The 14,818-nt window shown below is 49.6% G+C and overlaps 7 protein-coding genes across 7 annotated transcripts; 4 read left to right on the top strand and 3 right to left on the bottom strand.

Moving 5' to 3' along the window:
- Positions 1-6: 6 nt before the first annotated feature.
- N7487_011786 (uncharacterized protein) lies at positions 7-1,326 on the top strand (the record flags this gene model as incomplete). The annotated part of the gene is made up of 1 exon (XM_056879516.1): positions 7-1,326. The coding sequence occupies one exon, from the start codon at positions 7-9 to the stop codon at positions 1,324-1,326; it is 1,320 nt and encodes a 439-aa protein (XP_056724835.1).
- Positions 1,327-2,227: 901 nt separating this feature from the next.
- Positions 2,228-3,615, top strand: N7487_011785 (O-phospho-L-serine:2-oxoglutarate transaminase; the record flags this gene model as incomplete). The annotated part of the gene is made up of 2 exons (XM_056879515.1): positions 2,228-2,992; positions 3,046-3,615. 2 exons carry the CDS (start codon positions 2,228-2,230, stop codon positions 3,613-3,615), a joined length of 1,335 nt encoding a protein of 444 aa, XP_056724834.1.
- Positions 3,616-3,835: 220 nt separating this feature from the next.
- On the bottom strand, positions 3,836-4,990 carry N7487_011784 (cytochrome b5 reductase family protein; the record flags this gene model as incomplete). Its single annotated transcript, XM_056879514.1, has 1 exon — positions 3,836-4,990. The coding sequence occupies one exon, from the start codon at positions 4,988-4,990 to the stop codon at positions 3,836-3,838; it is 1,155 nt and encodes a 384-aa protein (XP_056724833.1).
- A 305-nt stretch (positions 4,991-5,295) lies between these two features.
- N7487_011783 (putative amino acid transporter) lies at positions 5,296-7,211 on the top strand (the record flags this gene model as incomplete). The annotated part of the gene is made up of 2 exons (XM_056879513.1): positions 5,296-6,345; positions 6,396-7,211. 2 exons carry the CDS (start codon positions 5,296-5,298, stop codon positions 7,209-7,211), a joined length of 1,866 nt encoding a protein of 621 aa, XP_056724832.1.
- Positions 7,212-7,550: 339 nt separating this feature from the next.
- On the bottom strand, positions 7,551-9,458 carry N7487_011782 (glycoside hydrolase family 32 protein; the record flags this gene model as incomplete). Its single annotated transcript, XM_056879512.1, has 2 exons — positions 7,551-7,912; positions 7,973-9,458. 2 exons carry the CDS (start codon positions 9,456-9,458, stop codon positions 7,551-7,553), a joined length of 1,848 nt encoding a protein of 615 aa, XP_056724831.1.
- A 646-nt stretch (positions 9,459-10,104) lies between these two features.
- N7487_011781 (uncharacterized protein) lies at positions 10,105-11,743 on the top strand (the record flags this gene model as incomplete). The annotated part of the gene is made up of 3 exons (XM_056879511.1): positions 10,105-10,284; positions 10,334-10,630; positions 10,688-11,743. The coding sequence occupies 3 exons, from the start codon at positions 10,105-10,107 to the stop codon at positions 11,741-11,743; spliced, it is 1,533 nt and encodes a 510-aa protein (XP_056724830.1).
- Positions 11,744-12,039: 296 nt separating this feature from the next.
- Positions 12,040-14,399, bottom strand: N7487_011780 (CeGAL family transcription factor; the record flags this gene model as incomplete). Its single annotated transcript, XM_056879510.1, has 5 exons — positions 12,040-12,309; positions 12,391-12,988; positions 13,043-14,050; positions 14,100-14,191; positions 14,283-14,399. 5 exons carry the CDS (start codon positions 14,397-14,399, stop codon positions 12,040-12,042), a joined length of 2,085 nt encoding a protein of 694 aa, XP_056724829.1.
- Between the last annotated feature and the right edge of the window lie 419 nt (positions 14,400-14,818).

Genomic DNA, 14,818 nt, shown 5'->3' with positions numbered 1-14,818 from the left:
TGCCAAATGGACTTCCTCAAGAATATATGGCATACTCTACCCTCCAAGTATCAGGACTGTCTGGGTCTTATCTATCCCAAGTTGCAAGGAAAGCTGCAAATTGCGGTTCAAGCCGTCGAAAAGATCTTAAAGAAACATGCGCCGGACAAAGGTTCTCTGGGCTGGTCAAAGCGCCTGTTGTACACCATGCGACTCAAAGAAACCATCGAGAGAACCATCGAAGATGTGAATGAATGGCAGAGGATATTCGAACCTACATGGTTTTTAGTACTGAGGGTCTCAGACTCAGCGGTCCGTACTGAGCTCCGTCGCAATGCTCAATCCTCTTCAGCTCTTACCCCAAGCTACCATCTCTGCAATTCATTAGAGAATAAAGTCAATGAAGATATAGGAATAACTCTATCGGCCAAGATTCTTCAAGGTGCACAGCGTTCAAATATCACATTCTCGGAGGCCTCTCTGGTTGTTATCCCAGGGAAAAGACCTATTCTCATCGATTCGGCAGAGTGTCAGACATCCAATATATCGGCATTCACTAAGGACGTCCGATACTTAGCGCAGAGGCTTCGAAATGCTGACCCACTCGTCTTCCAAATCCTCAATTGTGGCGGTATAATCCACGCTAAAGACACCCCTCAACATATATCCCGTTTCGACTTCGTCTTTCAGATCCCTAAAGGCATGGGACGACCACAGACCTTACGACAACTACTCCTCACAGGCTGTCAAACTTATCCTCTCAGCGACCGAGTGCGTATCGCAAACCAGCTGGCGAAATCGGTCAGTTTCGTCCACATGTACAGCCTTGTACATAAGAATATTCGACCCGAAACCATCATGATCCTCGAAGATGGACAGTCGGAGCTGGGCTCACTTTTTCTGACCGGATTCAAAATCTTCCGTATGGTGGGTGAGCAATCGGGGCGATTGGGGGACTCGGACTGGGCACGAAACATCTACCGTCATCCGCGGCGTCAAGGTCTATATCCCGAGGAGGACTATCGCATGCTGCATGACATTTATAGTCTCGGCGTTTGTTTGCTGGAAATTGGACTCTGGGAATCCTTGGTCCAATACGAATCTTTCTCGAATCATGGGGAGATGTACCTGTACCCGAACAAAGTCTTTCAAGCAAGCGGCACCAACCCACCCAACGTATATGCCAGTAAAGCACTATTCGAGGATCTCGCCAAGAACGTGCTCCCAGCTAAGATGGGGAAGATTTATGCGCAGGTCGTGTTGACTTGTCTTACCTATTACGATGAGGAGCAGGATGCTATAGTGGAGGGTGTGACATATATCGAAAGAGTGAGTTTTGACTTATGATCAAATGGTACGTCGCTGACTGGAGATAGGTATTGATGCGATTGGGGGAAATATCAGTCTAAGCCACTGAGTTGGCTTCAGGCCGGACGAGGGAAGAATGTTTTAATTTAAATTAACAGAAACATGTATTATGCCAATGTATAGTAACCTTGAGTGGTATGTAACTCCTCGGGTCGAGAATTCTGACGGGAAATATTATTATTTCTGTCCCTTCAAATGAGTGCGATTTATATACTTCGAAGACAAACACTGCAAAACAGTTACGTAATACAGCACGTGCCTCTTATGCCGATGTCGGTCTTCATCTGCTATATCTCACTACTTTGTACGGAGTACATATAGACTCTACCGAGTACAGAAAGAGCAATTGGATCTAGGAAGAGAATGAGGTCTTTTAATTCCCATCTATATATGTACATGTTACATATATGTATACCCTTGGGAGAACAACCATTCCATACTATACAACCTTGTATGTCGATCAACCCCGCCATTCCCACGTTGATCTCGAAATCTCGAATAGATTAGATCCTAGACAATTGTGATATGCCTAAGTCTATGTATTCTTAGTCCGTTCAACCCATTTTTAAGAAATAATTTTGCATCTTCAACTTCCGAAATAGTGAATAGTGACTCAATGGCCCATACCGAATTAACTCATACCCCGCCATAGTTAGGATGGACCTATAAAACAGTCAATTCCACCTATAAACGTAGATCCGGTGAAAATATTCTACTGCACGTTCAAATTCTAATAAATCCTGTCATTTGAACATATAATAAGCCATATCCCTTCATACTTTTCCTCCAAGGTTGATCCACTGCGGTCCACACTTTTGAGGTTTTTCTCTCCCGCTTCTCTCTTTCTCTTTTACCTCAGTCCACCTCAATTAATCACATCATGCCTTCCCGACAAGAAGTCTCCTACTTTGGAGCTGGTCCAGCTCCCCTCCCAACTTCGGTCGTCGAAGCCGGCGCAAAGGCATTCGTCAACTTCAACGATACCGGACTCGGACTCGGCGAGATCTCCCACCGCTCCCCCGCCGCCAACAAGATCCTCAACGATGCCAAAGCAAACCTCTCCACTCTCCTCGACATCCCTGATAACTATGAGGTCCTGTTCATGCAGGCCGGAGGCAGTGGCGGGTTCAGCGCTGTCGTGCAGAACTTGGTCCCCGTCTGGATTGAGCGCCGCCGCCGCAGGGCCGAGGCCGACGTGAAGAAGGCACAGCCCGATGCGGAACAGGCTCAGGTTGACGAATTGGTCTTCCAGAGATTGCAGAAGGAGGTCGACGAGGAGTTGAAGCTGGATTACCTCGTGACTGGATCTTGGTCGCTCAAGGCTGCCCAGGAAGCGAGCAGAATGATCGGTTCGAAATACGTCAATATTGCTCTTGATGCTCGCAAGGCCAACAATGGCAAATTTGGAAAAATCCCTGCTGAGGACTCCTGGTCGTTGACTCCTACCAAGAAGGAGGGCGGCAAGGGTTCGGCGTTTGTCTACTTCTGCGACAACGAGACCGTCGATGGTGTCGAATTCCAGCAGCACCCCAAGTCATTGGAGGCTCAGGGTCAGGATCCCGAAGATGAGCGTCTCGTCGTCGCCGATTTGAGCTCCAACTTCATCAGCCGCAAGGTTGATGTCAGTAAATACGCTGTCCTTTTCGTACGTTGCCCCCCCCTCTCGTTATGGGACTAGTAAACTAACAATCTATACAGGGTGGTGCACAGAAGAATATCGGTGTTGCCGGTATCTCCATTGCCATCGTTCGCAAGGATCTCCTCCCTCCCCAGACCGCGACTCCTCCCCCTGCTCTCCTCCATCGGTTGAACATTGGCGGTCTCCCCGGCTCAATCGTTCTCGACTACGCAACCCTCGCAAAGAACAACTCCCTCTACAACACCCTCCCCATCTTCAACCTTTGGATTGCCGGTCAGGTCATGGCCGACCTGGTGGCCCAGTTTGGCGCCCAAAAGGTCAGCGGGCAAGAGGAAATCGCCAAAAAGAAGGCGCAGCTTATCTACGGTGCTTTGGACAAGTTCCCTCAAGTGTACCAGGTTGTCCCTGATGTTAGCGTCCGCAGCCGCATGAACATCTGCTTCCGTGTCAGCGGTGGTGATGATGCGAAGGAAAAGGAGTTCATCGCTGGCGCTGAGAAGCGTCTTCTCCAGGGCCTCAAGGGCCACCGCAGTGTAGGCGGTATGCGTGCCAGCAACTACAATGCCGTTCCATTGGAGAACGTGCAGAAGTTGGTGAAGTACCTCGAGGACTTTGCTACAGAACAGTAGATTGCGTTTGGATATAAAATCGGTGTTTGAGCGAATTCAACCTGGGGCTTTGGGCCAGGAATGTGTGATGGGTAACGAAATAGGACGCTAGAATGTGTCCAGGACAGTTGCGACTGTTTATTCAACATAACTCCCAGTATATCCATGCTATATATATGCTTTAATGACAAAAGGATTCCGATATTGGTACAAAATGGTTCAAAAGCCCAAGAGAAAGTAGTCAGAGCTTCCACACTCCCCAGTCTTTGAGATCAAGTTCCTTGATGACTCCTTTTAGGGGGCCCTGGAGCTCCTGGCCTTGTGCCCACACCTTGGGCCCAGCCATGTAGCTAATGAATCCCTCAGGACCGGAAACCAAAATCAACTTGCTCTTGCTCTTGCGAGAGTCATTCGTTGAAGCTGGTGCGATAGCACCTCGGATATCTTCCTTTCTAATGAACGTGTTCTCCTCGTCCAAATAGTAATCCACAGTGACCTGTCCAGGATACTGAGACTTGAGCGCCTCTAGCTCTCGCACAATAATAGAACTGCCTTCTGTCCGCACAACATCCACGGCATTTTCCGACGTAGTATCCTGACTCTTCGGCGAGCCAAACCACCCAGAGAACCAGCCCCGGCGTGGCTGCGGCTTCAGCGAGTCACTGTGACCACCAGCGCAGTCATCCTTCAGCCGATTCGCCCACAAGATGTGGATCTTCGGCCGACGTTCAGTGTGATTGCGATTCAAAAGAGAATATGCAGCCTGCAGAGCCGGCGCAATCCCCGTCCCACCAGCAATAAAGAGAATATCCTCCGTTTCTTTCGGTATCGCGCATTCAATCTTGGGTCCACGCATCTCGACATCGGCGCCTACGTCGATGTTATGCAGATAGCGCGAAACCTCTCCAAAGGGATCTTTCCGAATAAAGAACCGTAGGCAGCCCTCATTCTCATCGTCGACGCTTAGCGATGTCGCCGCTGTCGTGGGTAGTGGCGTGTAATCTCGTCCGATTTGTAATTGTGGTTGTTTGAACATCACACTCCAGACTCCTGTTTGCCATGCTTCCTCGTAAACATCGTAGTTGCTGTCGCTGGGTTTGCGTGGTCGCAGCGTGAAGAGGCTGCTGGTTGCTGACACGGGCTCGCGTGATACAAGACTGTATTTGGTAAATGTTTCAGGGTTTAAGGTTGCGGAGGATGTGTTTTGAGATCGGATATAGGCGCCTGCGCCTGCTGCTGTTGCGCCCACGAAGACGATGCTTAGCCAGCGGCGTGAGTTGGAACGGGAGGACTTTGGTGACGTTGAGGGTGCCGAGGTTGAAGCATAGCGTACAGGCCGAGCTACAGCTCCAAGACCTTGGCTGCTTCTACGGCATAAAGAGGATAGGTTGTTCATGTGGAAGCGTAATTGAAGAGAAAAAGAAATCGCGGGGGCGGAAGTCCGAAGGGTCGAGGCTAAGAGAGAGCCGATTGGGCGATCGACAAGAAAATGCACCCCTTTAGCGGCTTCTTCTTCTTCACTTCAACTCACTTTGGAGATTTCTCATCTCTACGGATTTGACATTCTCGACATTCTCCGTATTCTCTTCGGGCAATGGAGACTCCCCTTGGCCACTCCTGACGACATACCTTTCCGCCATCCTCCCCTCTTTCTCTCCTTGACGACCTATAGACGCTAGACACGCTAGACACAAAAAGAATATGTCGAATACATATCAAGGCAACAAGAATGGCAGCCTTGCCGCGCCTCGAGATTCACTAGAACTCGCCTCCCTCGCATCCTCATCCCCCGGCTCCGTAGGCGGCTCATCACGCTCCTCTTCCCCCGACGGCATCTCCTCATCTTCCCCCGACGGCATCTCCTCATCCCGCAAGCTCTCCCTCGAGGACGAAGACCCCCTCGCAGAATCGCATACAGATGCGGAGCTAGGAACAGGCCGCCACAGAGCTCAGAGCTCATATTCCATATCCTCAGCTTTCGACTTCGGGGGCACTCTATTCCCGCTGTCGCAAACACAAGGTGGCTACGCGCCCCTAGGTACTCCGTCCGCGGACAGACCAGCATTCACAGATGGATCGCTGGAGCGGAATAAAACATTGACATACCTGAATGGACTGTCACTCATTGTCGGGCTGATTATTGGATCTGGTATCTTCTCGTCGCCGAGTCAGGTCAATGCCAACGCGGGGTCGCCGGGCGCCTCGCTCATCGTTTGGGCCGTGGCTGGTCTATTGGCTTGGACAGGGGCTGCGAGCTATGCAGAGCTGGGAGGGGCGATTCCATTGAATGGAGGCTCACAGATCTATCTGTCCAAGATCTTTGGAGAGCTGACGGGCTTCCTTTTTGCATGGTGCGCCGTGTTAGTACTGAAACCTGGCTCTGCAGCGATTATCTCTCTCATTTTTGGCGAGTATGTCGTTCGCGCATTCGTGGGTGCCGATGTGGGCGATGTTAATCCTTGGATCAATAAGGGTGTTGCATTTGGAGGGCTTTTGGCAGTGACTCTGCTCAACTGCATCTCCACTAAGTTCGCCACACGCATTGGTGATTTCTTCATGTTCTTCAAGTTCGTTGCTCTGCTGGGTGTCACCATCATTGGCATTATAGTCGCTGTGACTGGCTTCTCGGCTGGAGGAAACGCAAACGAAGAATGGAAGACCACAGGATGGTTCGAGGGAACCAACACCGAGATCTCTGATTTTGCAGTGGCCCTGTATGCAGGTCTCTGGGCATTTGACGGCTGGGACAATGTAAGTTGAGACTAAACCATCTCTAAAATGCTCCTACTCACACATTTTAGACCAACTATGTGACAGGCGAATTCAAAAACCCAAACCGCGATCTGCCACGAGTTATCCACACGGCGATGCCACTTGTCATCCTATCCTATCTGCTTGCCAATGTCTCATATTTCCTTGTTCTCCCTCACTCAACCATTGAGGCGAGCAACACTGTCGCCGTACAATTTGGCGCAAAAGTATTCGGCGCCGCCGGAGCTCTGATTCTAGCCCTCGTCGTCTCAGCCAGCTGCTTCGGAGCCCTCAACGCAACCACCTTCACAAGCGGCCGACTAGTCTACGCAGCCGGAAAAGAAGGCTATCTCCCCTCGATATTTGGCCGCATCGGTCTCCACGCCTCCCCCTCGCAAGGCCCTCCAGCAAGCAGCCGACTACGTCGCCGCTCCTGGGCCCGCAAGTCCCTCTCCCGTCTCTTCGGCGATGAATCCAGACTCGGCTTCACACCGATCTACGCCATGGCCTTTAACAGTGCCCTGACTGCCATCTACATCGTTGTCGGCGAGTTCGGCACCCTCGTCACTTTCTACGGTGTAGCCGGATACACCTTCTACTTCCTCACCGTTCTTGGCCTGATCGTCCTCCGTATCCGTGAACCCCAGCTGGAACGTCCCTACCGCACTTGGATCACCACACCCATCATCTTCTGCTGCGTGAGCCTGTTCCTTCTCAGTCGGGCTGTTATCTCCGAGCCCCTGCAAACCCTCATCGTCGTCGCGTTCATCATCACCGGCGTACCGGTCTACTACTGGCGTATCTACCAGCGAGATGGTCGGATCGATCTTCCCAGCTGGAAATTCTGGAAACGAGGTTCTCGATAGGTTCGGGAAAACTCTCCGCCCGCTCCGTTCTTTTTTTGCTCTTATGATTGTGATACCCATGCATATATAGCTGGGGTGTATGGTACGAAGTGAAATCTGTGCTTGGTGTTTGTGTGTTTTGTATTCGCGCTTGCAATGGAAGCCTGTTTGGCGACGATGTGATGACCTGGCTCTAGGCGGGTGCATTTTGATTGCTTTATCTTCTTGCTGGTTTCAAGATGCCCCATGCCGCATCTGCTTCTACCCTGTTTTATTACTAAGATCTACTGCGCTGCATACTATACATGTCGTGCATACTAACTATATATAATGTTCATAATATTTGCATATTGCATTTCTTCATACACCAAGTCCATCCCAAATAGAAGCTCGCTCGAGGACCGCAGCTGGCTGTTCATCATTTGCTTCAGCGTCAAACTCCGCGAAGAATAGTGGTCCCAAGCAATGATCCGCTGGGTGGTAGATGCGTGTAGATATGACCGTTCTATCATTGACAAACACTTCCAACACACTGGCGTCAAAGTAGGCGTGTACTCGAAGTGTCTCCTCAACCTCTTCCCCATGTTCATTCAGGAAAGTAAATAGCGTGTGCGGAGCAGTTTCATGGCCGTGGTTTATTTCGGCGTTGTGAATCAGTGGTCGATGGATTTCGAAGGTTTCACTTCGTGGATCCCAGGAAAGTGTAGTACAATCTTGACCATCTAGAAAAACAATATCAGTATATATACGATAGACCCAGGGGACCAGAATCACTGTCTTACCAGAAGTGTGTGGAATCCTGATACCCACGCGGGCACAAGATTTACCAACGGAAAATTCAGCGTCGATTTCCCATTTAGATGTTTCTAGCAGCATAGCACTTTGTGAAGGTGATGTAGACAGAGCTACCCCAGCGAGCTGGCTCTCCCGGGCACTTTGTCTCAGCCGCGTGAGTCGGCTATCCGGGCTGATCTTCATGGTATGAATGGTGAAGGTACCACGTGCATCGGGGACGGCGTCGAGTGAAGTAATCGAACTCAACTGAGAGATTCGTGCCTGCTTGACATTTTTCAATGTCATCAATCCCACCACACGAGGAAGAGAAACCAAGCCGCTGAATCCTTGGCGATGGCGCAGAGAGTCGGGTAGGTCCTCTTCCGTGATCCAGCCATAGACGATACGTTGTGAGGTTTGCGGGTCGTAGAATGAGTTGGCCGCATAGTAGCAGCCGTGATCGAAGATACCAGAGAATGCATATGAGGCTAGGGGACTGTCTGTGGAGGTAGATTTCTTTTCCCCGTTGGATTTGATAGACATCCAGAGCTGGGCTCGGGGTACTCGTTTCTGGCGTGCTTCTTGAACCCCATCTTGGTTTGAGCTATCCAACGGTACACAGCCTTCGGCTCCCATGATGATGAAGTCCCGAGAATTGCCAGTGTCATTGCTCAGGGTCATCAGATTAACGACCTCCCAGTTCACGCCGTAGTCGCCAGACCAGCGAGATGGTCGTAGATTGAGACCGACATCCATCAACGGGCCAATGAAATCCCATTTGGTAAGATCTGTTGCTTGAACAGTGTACACAAAGACCGTAGGGGTTTTATTGGCGATTCCTCCCGATATAAAGCCATATAGTGTTGACGGTGTGTGTTTGGAAAGAGGTCCATCGGCCCAAGTAGTGAGCCAGGGATCTCTCCAGCCCGTCACGTTAAGATGTGCAGGTGGGCCAGGGAGGACCGGGTTGCAATTTTGGCGTTCCCAGGTCTCGCCTCCATCTTGCGAAACAGCTAAACTGAGAGTCTCACTTCCGAATGTATATGGTAACGTATAATGAATTGGGAGATGTCTCACAGAGGTGTATATTATTGTGAGAGCTCCTGGCTGTCCGGAGATACCGGTTGGCTGTAGACATCCCGTAAAGACTCCCAAGCGATCGTATTCAACAGAGGGTGTCAAGATAGGATCAGTAGATGTCTTCCATGACACCAGGTCTGGGGATGTAGCATGGCCCCAGGACATATTGCCCCAATCATTCCCGTGCGGGTTCCATTGAAAGCTCAAATGGTATAACCCTGTTTCTGGATCGTATCCTAATCCAGAAGGGTCATTCATCCATCCTGCTGGCGCTGTGACATGAAATGATGGTTTCCATTGTGAAGGATTCTGAGGTAATTTCTTCTCTTCATGAGTTTTGCAAGGAGATTTCCCAGTGTTTTGCTGATGTTGAAGGACAAGCAAGTCAGACTCTGTAATGACAGGAGCAGACATGTTCAATATTGGATCTGATTGCAAAAATAATAAAAAAATGGACTCGTCGTCGGACCAAGTGGAGATGTAGTCCCAAGATCTATTGTAGTTCAGATTTGCTTATTTCAGCCACTACCCACATACGGTATTACCTGAGAGGTATACTTTGAGGTTCCAAAATTATAGCTTGAGGGTGTAATTCCCAGAAAATAAAAGACAAGATCATGGAAAGACCTGATCTTCAACAATGATTTCCCGATTCGGGGGTTAATCGGAAATATGTTCGGCATTTGCAGGAGGATTGTCGGCGAAATCCAATTAAATCCAATTAAACTGGCAAATGAGTCGAGGAGATGATCAGAAGATGGTCCGATGGGGTAATGAAGTATATCTAGATCAGTCCATCGCCCTGCAGTTGAAACTGCCTGAAAATGACTGAAACTACCTGAAATTTGACTGAAATGGGAAATCTCGGAGAAACTCACCAAACAAAAATCCGGGGCTTAGGTTTTTGGGAAAGAAAATCCGGGGAGGGAGGGTCCGGGGAACTTCCCCTTTCCCCTATCCTCCCCCCAAAACATATCATCACATCCAACCATGAATCGATATAGACCCAATTGATATATCTATGGAAGTGTGTCGTCGAGGGTGTGGACTTAGACGCATCATGTCTCTCAAATGTGCTTCAGCAGAAACACAACATGTCGACTACTCGGACAGGGAGTCACGTCGAAAATCAGCCATCAATATCCAGTTAATCGTCGCCTGTACAGTATTCGGTGCCGCCTCATTCCTGTTTGGATTTGACGACAAGATTATCTCACCGGTTGCTGCATTACCGGATTTTGTGGGTGCTGCTGCACCATGACAAAAGATCCAAGCTGATTCCAACGCAGGTGGGAAAATTCCAAGGACCTAACCCAGTCACTGGGAAATACGCTCTTACAGCTCGCAATCAAAATCTGGTCTTCTCCCTTCCATTGGTGGGATCCGTGTTTGGCGGCCTGCTTGCTTCGCCATTGAATTTCCACCTTGGTCGCAAATGGCCGTTGATTATTGCATATTTCGTCTCTGTGGGTGGTGGATTACTGCAGGTCTTTGCCCCAAACTTAGGGGCCTTTGTGGGAGGTCGCTCTATAAATTCGGTTGCCTTGGGAATTATAAATGCAACTGCCCCTTTGTATATCTCTGAGGTATTGATCCTTTACGCCTTGGTCGATCGGTTCAATCCCGCTAATTCTTACTCTTAGGTGGTTCCCGCTTCTATACGCGGAAGATGTGTCAGTTCAATGAACATCCTGAATCTAACGGCTGGCGTGGTAGGTACCGCGGTGGTCTTTAGAACGGAAAAGATCGCTGGGAATCTATCGTACCAAATTCCACTGGCTGTACAGTGTGCTCTGCCTGTGATTCTCCTATTTTTGACGGTGACCCTTCCAGAAAGCCCACAATGGCTGGTCGGGAAGGGGAAGATAGAACATGCTCGACACAGCCTACGGAAACTGCGTGGGTCCAGCGATGACGAGGTTGAGGATGAACTCCGTCTCATGAGGCTCTCTGAAGAAAGCGAGCGCCAGCTACATGCCCAAACCAAGTTCTGGCATATATTCCAGCGGCAGCACCTCAAGCGTACGCTGACTGCGGGCTCGTTCTTCTCTCTTAATCAAATATCAGGCATCATTCTTTCAACAACATATACAACTGTCTTCCTGACAGAGCTGGGCATTGCAGATGCCTTCTCTCTGACAATCATCGCATCTTGTTGCACATTAGCAGGCACCATTGCCGCACCATTCGTCATCGACCGTGCCGGTCGACGTCCCACAGCATTCGTCGGAATGGGGATTCTGTTCGTAATCGATACCGTGGCCGGTGGCCTGGCCTTCAACAGAGGCAACAAGAAAGCCACTATGGCCATCGCCGCTTTGTCCTTTGTATTTAATTTCTTTTGGGCATCATCCTTCTTCTCACTATCCAACCTCATGCCCTCCGAAATGGCAACTCCCAAACTCCGCCACCATACCATGGCTTACACAATTGCCTGTGCGCAAACAACCGCCGTTATCACCACTCTCGTCGTTCCGCAGCTAACTTCGGCGGATGCGGCAAACCTTGGCGCGAAGACTTATCTCATCTTCGCTGGTTGTATGGCCGGCATCATTATGTTTTTCTACTTTTTCATGCCGGAAACGCGTGGCCGAACTTTTGCCGAGATCGATGAGATGTATGCGGCTAAGATCCCTATGTGGAAGTGGAGGTCGTATCGGACTTCATATGAGCGGAGATCGCGTGCGTCAAAGGGTTGACATGATCCAACACTATTCATATCTATAATTGAAGGCTGTAATATACTTGCAGGGTGAATGCTCTGTGCTCTTCGCATTATACCATGGACATATATATATATATATATATAAAAACTTGGGTATAGTTAAACTCGCTCTATTGGTACACTGTAAAATCCAGTGTATAATGGGGGTTCCATGTACAACATGAGTCAATGAGTTCTAAAAAAAAGAAAATCATACAACCCGAAGACCCATTCCATACAATCGGAAAGATCACTCGGGAAAAATCAAAAAGCTCCCTGCAACAGCCTCAGTCATCGTTGCGGCCACTCCGAAGCTTTGGGTTCCATAATCTGGAGCGAGCGTAGATGAGCTCTATACTTCTCTAGATAGGGATGGTTTCCGCCGCGGAAGCTGGTCATAAGTAACAAGAAGTCTTCTGCGAGACTTTGGGGCGTAGAAGTCGTGGTCGATGGTATTCTTTCAGTGAAATTGACGGGCATGTTCATGCCAACTCCGTAAGATGGGCTGGTATTGCATAGGATGTTCGTTGCGCAGATTGCGATATCGTACAGTTTTTCGGTCTAGATATCGAGTTGTTAGTTAGGAGTCAAATTCACAAGCCGACCCCATCTACAGGCTATAGATGAGGATAAATTACATACCAGACCGATGCCATGGGCTTCCATAGAGCTCAACCGTAATGACTGACACAGCTGAAGAGTGGTCTCAGCAATGGATACGGCATATCCGAAGGTTAGCTCGGGATGTTCCGAATGGGCACTCAGAAGCCCGTGAGTTGAGGAAAGGAGCCAGACACGGTTCTGGAGCCATTTCTGGGTGACAAAAACGTCGGCTGCTTGAGTCTCTCGTAGGCCCATGGCAAATGTGGCATTGCTAGATTCGCCACGGCCTCCCTTGGCTCGCTCGAACCAGTCATAGCCGCGATATCGTTCAGCCTGGTTAACTCGATTGAGATTTTGGTGAATGGAGAGTGCCTTCACTTTGGTGAGCCGCGGGCAGTAGCCGTTGCTACTATCGCATCGGCGGTTCCAGCAGTCGATGACATCTTCGTCGATAGCATCGAATAGTTCCATCATTCGTGCGAGACCCATCATCCCCTCGGCATCTTTCTCGTTGTGGACCATAATTCCGGAGACGACACTATGCGTAGCGCTGTGGATGAAGTCATGCACTGACCGCATGGTGAATCCCGGCTTCCCCCAGAAGGTGATTGGGTGTCGCCGTTGCAAAGCATAGGCTCTGGAGTTCCTAGTCAGCGAGTCGATTTTTAAAACTAGTTAGTCGGTTACTTACCTTTCGGTAATAGAGAGGACGAGATATGTTCGTAGTCGCTGGCCTTTCTCTTCCCCAGACAGATCCTGATATGACTCGGGATCATTCAATCCCAGCGTGGCCGCAAGATCTAGTGCCTCCCGTATCCGGAGCCACGCTGCGTTATGCTGGTTACTTCCAAACAAACAACCAAAGAGGAAAAAGCTGGTAAGGACAGCTTCGATGGTTGGGTTCTCGCCAAAATCTGAACAACTTCGCATTTTGGTCGCTTCATTCATCATGGCTCGTGCCTGCAGAGCTCGCGATGAGGTGGTCGGCCGCTCGTTGATCTCAATTGGTTGTGTGAGCGAGAATGCACAGAGAGACAAGAGCATGGCGCCGAATTGAGAGTTCTTGCGATGCTCCTGTGTGATCATCGACGTGTACAGGGATGATCGGTTGAGAACGGGGATGGTCGGATGCAGTCGATCAAAGTAGACGTCAATCCAGGGGATCATATTTGCTTCGTTGATTGTGGATGGCCAAACTGCATCGGTCTCCTGGGTATCTGAGTGCATGGACCTTACGGTTGGTGAGAATGGCATATTTGGAGCTTCCTGCGGAGGCATCCCCATGGCCCCAGCATCGGGCACTGGTTGAATGATGGATGGGAGAGATGGCCTGAGATATACATTACTTCCTGGATATTCGAAAACGGGGACCTGAGAATCCAGATTATCTGGAAGCCAGTACTCGACGTCATTTCGATCATTCCAGCTCATGGCGCTGGCGCTGTTGCTGTGAGAATCTATAGATGGGGTTTCCTCGCCCCAGGGTGCCATTGGAGGTGGTATACCTGGAGGTGGCAGTCCTCCGGTCCCTTCTAGGGGCATCGTGGTTGGACCATGAGTGGGGGTCCAAGCTGGTCCGGGCAAAGCACCGGCTTGTCCGGACTCCACCGATGAAGTTGGAGTTTGGAATTGGAAGCCACTCTTAGATTCTTCTTGGGGAGTTATAACAGTTTGCTGTTGTCGAATTTGCGACACGCGACTTTATCCCAGTCAGTGATATTATTCACGGTCACGGGGTGATTACTCACTGCCCGGTTGGTCCGCGCTTCTTCTGTGGTTGAAGGAATGTACACTCGAAGCCCATGGACTCACAAGCCTTGCAAGGCTGTGACAAGCTACACTGGAGGCAAGTTAGTATGCTCATTGGGATCATTGCAATCATTGGAATCATTGGGATTTTGATACATAAAGGGGTGAGGGGGATGTCTTACCTTGATCTTGCGGAATTTGCATTGGTCGCACGCTCTCTTAGCGATCGCGGATTTATGTGATCGGATAGCACCAGTGGCACTGGGTGTGGTGCCCGTAGGAGATCTCCTTGCTTCCATGTTTATTTGAAGCTCTGTTGAACTCGAACTTCGAGCTATTCAGGCAGAGAGAGATTGAAACATAAAATCTAGTGAGGTCGAAGAAGGTTTGACCCACATCAAATTGGCCCCCTTCCCCGCCTCCTGTTCCTCTTCCTCTTCTCTTCATCTTCTTCTTCTCTTGGAATATTCTCAATTCAATAAGATTATCTTATCCAAAATTGACCCCAAATTAATTGGGGAAAATGGATAATACGGCAAATCCCGGTTAGATAAAGAAAAAAAAAAATTTTACTCCAAATATGCCCGCAGTGGTAATTTGACGAGAGTGTGCCACGTTCCCCACTTGATAAGGGTGGCTCTCGGACAGCAGTCCGAGCAGAGCTGACTAGCTGGCTAGCTGGCTAGCTGACTATATTAAGCTAGTCTTAACCTCCAAT

The sequence above is a fragment of the Penicillium crustosum genome (genome assembly GCF_028827405.1).
Source record: "Penicillium crustosum strain IBT 35664 chromosome Unknown utg000005l_segment0_segment0, whole genome shotgun sequence".
Taxonomy (NCBI): Eukaryota; Fungi; Ascomycota; class Eurotiomycetes; order Eurotiales; family Aspergillaceae; genus Penicillium; species Penicillium crustosum.
The sequence above is the reverse complement of the archived record's forward strand: the minus strand, read 5'-3'. Positions and strand labels throughout refer to the sequence as shown.